This window comes from Emiliania huxleyi, assembly GCF_000372725.1.
Source record: "Emiliania huxleyi CCMP1516 unplaced genomic scaffold EMIHUscaffold_41, whole genome shotgun sequence".
Taxonomy (NCBI): domain Eukaryota; phylum Haptophyta; order Isochrysidales; family Noelaerhabdaceae; genus Emiliania; species Emiliania huxleyi.
The window spans coordinates 237,113-238,612 of NW_005198900.1; the positions used below are offsets into that span (position 1 = coordinate 237,113).

Consider the following 1,500-nt stretch of genomic DNA (forward strand, 5'->3'; position numbering starts at 1 on the left):
ACTTCGGGATCGACCGTCTGGCGCCGCGACGCGTCACACACACACACACACACACACACACACACACACACACACACACACACACACACACACACACACACACACACACACACGCACACACACACACACACACACGCACACACACACACACACACACACACACACACACACACACACACACACACACACACACACACACACACACACACACACACACACACATTGCCCACCGCTCGCGGTGCCGTACTTGTGCATCCTACTAACACATCCACCAACATACACAGGTCGCTTGCTACACCGACGGGCAGCGCTATGTCGAGCACTACGACGGCGTCGACCCGCACAGCGATGCGGGGCGTGCCTTTTGCGCGAGTGGCGGGCAGCGCATCGTGACGGTGCTCATGTACCTCAACCAGCCCGAGGCGGGCGGGGGCACCCTCTTCCGCAAGTTGGGCCTCGAGATCAAGCCGAGCAAGGGCATGGCCGCGATCTTCTTTCCAGGTCGCCCCGCCTCCCTTCCCTCGCCTGCTTCGCACCGCGCCAGGCTTGGTCACCGCAGCCGCGCCCGCTAACCCGGGGCCACGTCCGGGCTCACGCCTGCTCACGCTGCTCTCTGCGCGGCACGCGAGCAGGCTTCCTCAACGGCGAGCTCGACCACGACGCGCTGCACGCAGGGCTGCCGCCCTTGGGCACCAAGTGGGTGGCGCAGGTTTGGATCCGACAATGGCTACGGGAAGACGGCCAGCCGTCAGCGCCCGCCGCCGCCGAGGAGCAGATCCTCACAGGGCCGCTGCACGAGGGCATCTACCGCGGCCACTGCTTGGCGGGTGACGACGTGTTTGCCGCCAGCATGACTTTTGAAGAGGCCAAGGCATGGGCAGCCTGTCACGCGGGCGTTGAGGGCCGCATACTCTGAGCCGTTTACTCTCCAGGTGAGACTCGCGCTGAGGCGCGGGCGTCACTGACTTGTTAGGCTTCACTTTTGCGAGCGAGGAGCGCTTCCCGTCGGAGCCCGTTCAGGTCTGCTTCAAGGCCAGGCTAAGAATATTCAGCGCCGACGGCTGGTGGACGTACTCGCTCGGCCGGGCGACGGAGTGACGGCTCGACGTCGCGAGCTTCGAGGCACCGTAGGACTTAGGACGGCGGCCGGGGCTGGCCGCCAATCGTATATTTGGGGCCCGCCAGGGTTTTGCAGTGTTGGGGCGGAAGGTTTGTGTGTTATGTGCGACGTATAGAGGGTGAGACCGATATCCGTTTATCCGTAGTTGTCTCTATCATAGTCATAGAGAGCGTTGTCCGTTGAGCTTCTTCAAAAAAAAGGCGGCGACGGCGTGTCTGGGGCTTTTTTATTGGTCTCACACAACACTTGTCACCCTGGGTGAGCTCTCGATCCCGCCGAAGCGCGATCGACCGCTCGCAGAGGTACATGTGTGCGGTCTCGTCTCGCACATCGGATGCTCGTGGCGTGGCTCCTGCGTCCTGGGCCGTATGTATGAGAGA

General features: G+C 62.2%; 1 protein-coding gene across 1 annotated transcript; it reads left to right on the forward strand.

Annotated features, from left to right (window-relative positions):
* Positions 1-281: 281 nt before the first annotated feature.
* EMIHUDRAFT_65934 (hypothetical protein) lies at positions 282-916 on the forward strand (the record flags this gene model as incomplete). The annotated part of the gene is made up of 2 exons (XM_005769745.1): positions 282-501; positions 633-916. Coding segments are annotated over 2 exons (504 nt in total), but the record flags the coding sequence as incomplete, so codon positions are not given.
* Positions 917-1,500: the final 584 nt, after the last annotated feature.